Source organism: Benincasa hispida, chromosome 1 (assembly GCF_027475165.1).
Source record: "Benincasa hispida cultivar pf3 chromosome 1, pf3_genome.v1.1, whole genome shotgun sequence".
In the NCBI taxonomy this organism is placed as follows: domain Eukaryota; kingdom Viridiplantae; phylum Streptophyta; class Magnoliopsida; order Cucurbitales; family Cucurbitaceae; genus Benincasa; species Benincasa hispida.
In genome coordinates, this window is record NC_143478.1 from 94,534,981 (window position 1) to 94,537,828 (window position 2,848).

At 37.1% G+C, this 2,848-nt stretch overlaps 1 protein-coding gene across 1 annotated transcript; it reads right to left on the reverse strand.

Annotated features, from left to right (window-relative positions):
* Positions 1–210: 210 nt before the first annotated feature.
* Positions 211–2,848, reverse strand: LOC120069204 (palmitoyl-monogalactosyldiacylglycerol delta-7 desaturase, chloroplastic-like). Its single transcript, XM_039020892.2, has 5 exons — positions 2,002–2,848; positions 1,768–1,908; positions 1,519–1,659; positions 954–1,060; positions 211–614 (listed from the first exon to the last, which is right to left on the reverse strand). Exons 1-5 carry the CDS (start codon positions 2,557–2,559, stop codon positions 410–412), a joined length of 1,152 nt encoding a protein of 383 aa, XP_038876820.1. The 5' UTR covers positions 2,560–2,848; the 3' UTR covers positions 211–409.

Genomic DNA, 2,848 nt, shown 5'->3' on the forward strand with positions numbered 1-2,848 from the left:
TAACATTTTATATCTAAGACCAAATGGAAACTAAACCCCAATATCTAGAGATTGAAAAAATATATATTTTTTCCTTAAAAATATGTTACAATCATGTTCTTTTATGTTTCATTTTTTCAGCTTCCAACATCCCAATCCATTCTACAACGTATAACTTCAATTTTCATTTAACATCGAATTAAATTTAGAAAGAAAAAAGAGGGAAAGAACTTTTGCTAATTAAATTAGTGAATAAATCATATGCTATGTAAAGTCGAGTGTAGAGAGAACAATTCCATTATCCCCCAATTGAAATGTTCTCTCTTTTTTCTATATATTTTAGCCTTCAGAAACCATCTGAATGTCGAAATGAGAAGACATACAGTTTTTGGTTCTGAGTTTTGCTTACAAAAAAAGTTAGTATATAACATCATGTGGTGTTCATGATAGCCAATTTTTCTTTCTGAACTTGTGTTGGTATCTTCACATCTGTAGCCAAACCAAGAGCTTGAAGAAGGCAGACGACGTACCATGTCATGTCGAGCTGCCACCACTCTAGGCCATGTCGGGCCGAGAACTCGAATGCATGGTGGTTGTTGTGCCATCCCTCCCCAAATGCAAGCAATGCCACCCACCTCCACCAACAAACACATTATGTTTGATCAGTCCCTCAACTTTGCTATAATTCAAGTATCTTGTTATCATGTTATCATTGTTAGGTCTAGAACAAACTTTACAAGTATTTAGCAATGATTTTTAAAGCTTTTATGACATGATATAAGAATAGAGAGATCAAAACTTGCACCGATTTAACATCGATTATCAAAATAAAACTTTTACGACTCGAGTGAGATGGGTCTATAGAATGATAATCTAGGTAGCGAGTGTAGAACGTTAAATCCATTTTTCGACGACGACGATTATCCGATCAGTTGAAATTAGCATAAAAGGGGGATGGGAAGTTAAAAAATTACCAATTGTTCCTAGATAAATCCCCTGTTTTCCAAGCTTGATTTCCCCAAACATGGCAAGCTGAATTCACCAGCCAAGTGACATGGTACACCCAAACTATTCTCACACCCTGTAATCAAGAATCAAACACAAGTTCTATAATTGGTTAATCAAAATTTAACCTTAGTTATTGATAGTACAAAATGTTTACCCAATCTATAAATATCATGCCATTAGCTATAACTACCGTTGCACAGTCTTTCATGGACCATGGAGATTCACAAAAGCCCACAAGAGCCCATCTAGGTAGCCCAATACATAGCCCACTTTCAAATACAAGGTCAACTCCTTTTTCTTTTCTCCATTGACAAAGACAATTGAAATAAGAATGTTTAAACCTAAGTTATACTAATTATCTCTGTCATTGAAAGTGTCAAATCAATTATCTATTTACCACTATATTTTGACTATTTGACCTAAAATCCTTTAATATACACATAAATTTAAAAAAGAGAGAAGAAATCCACAATAAAAAAACAAGCCATTTACCCAAAATCTCAAAAGGGAAATGAGTAAAATCCAACTTACCATTCCCCAAGCAATGAAAGGAAATCCACCCATTGCATAGAGCAAAGCACCAAGAGCAATTGGATGAAGAAGATAAGTACTCTGAATAAACCTATAAAATGGCTGCTTTTGCAAATCCCCAACATTATTTGGCTCTCCACACTAATAAAAGGAAAGAAAGGAAAGGAAAAATAAAAGAAACCCAAGTTAGAAATTAATAACACATTAATTTGTTGTAAAATAATTGAAGCCATTGAATTGAATTCTCACCCTCTCAACCACAGAATTGGTATCAAACAACCAACTCATATGACTAAACCAAAAGCCTTCAATTGGGCTATGTGGGTCTCTTTCTGAATCACAAAATTGATGGTGATATCTATGCGTACTAACCCAATCGATTGGATTTCCCTGAAATAAAATCAAAACAAGCTAAACAGAGTAAGAAACAGAGCATACATTTAAAAAATGCTAAAAAAACAGGGGATTGTTTTTTTTGGGAACCTGGAGGGCTTGAACTCCACAATAGGCGAAGAGATATTCGAGCCATTTGGGAAGTTTGAAGCTCCGATGAGAGAGATTCCGATGAAATGAAAGAGTTATCCCGAAAAGACCAGTGACAATATATAGAGAAATCGCCACCCAAAAAGCAGGCCAATTGAATTGAAATGGAGCCAAAAGTGTAAGTAAATGCGTCGCCACCACCACTCCAATGGTTCCAATGTCTAACAACGTCCATTTCCTTCTCCAAAACACTTCTCTCCGCCGCCTCACCACCACGTCCGACAACAAAATCCTCCTCCCATCCGCCGCCTCAACCGCCGGCAACGACTCTGGCTCAAATGCCTCTGTCGGCGGTGAAATTGCTCTGTTTTGAACATGAATCGATGAATTCAACCTCAGGACTTTGAAATCACGACGACCCACAAAATTTAAGGGTAATGGGTCATCGGGAATGGGTGGAAAAGTGAGGGTTGGGAGGCGTGGACGGTGGACTGCGCGGCGGAGGGATGGGAAGCGGTGGAATTTAGAATCGGACGGTGGAGAATTGAGAGTAGCCATAAGGGAAAAAGCAGCCGACTCTGAACTGACGGAACCTTTGTGGGGATTAATAAAAGGAAGGGGAAAAATTGTCAGTTTGTGAAATGATTTTGAGGCAATTAGCGTTCAAATAGAGTTGTGGTTTGTGTTCATTTTGAAAGAACAAGAAAAAGAAACTAAAAAAAAAGGTTAAAGAAAAATAGAGGAAATGGAGATAAGGTGGCAATGGAATAATGAGATTTCTGTATTTTGTTAGAGAAATTTGAACCAGATATTTCGATCTCTTTAAGATAAACCCAAAACCCTGTTT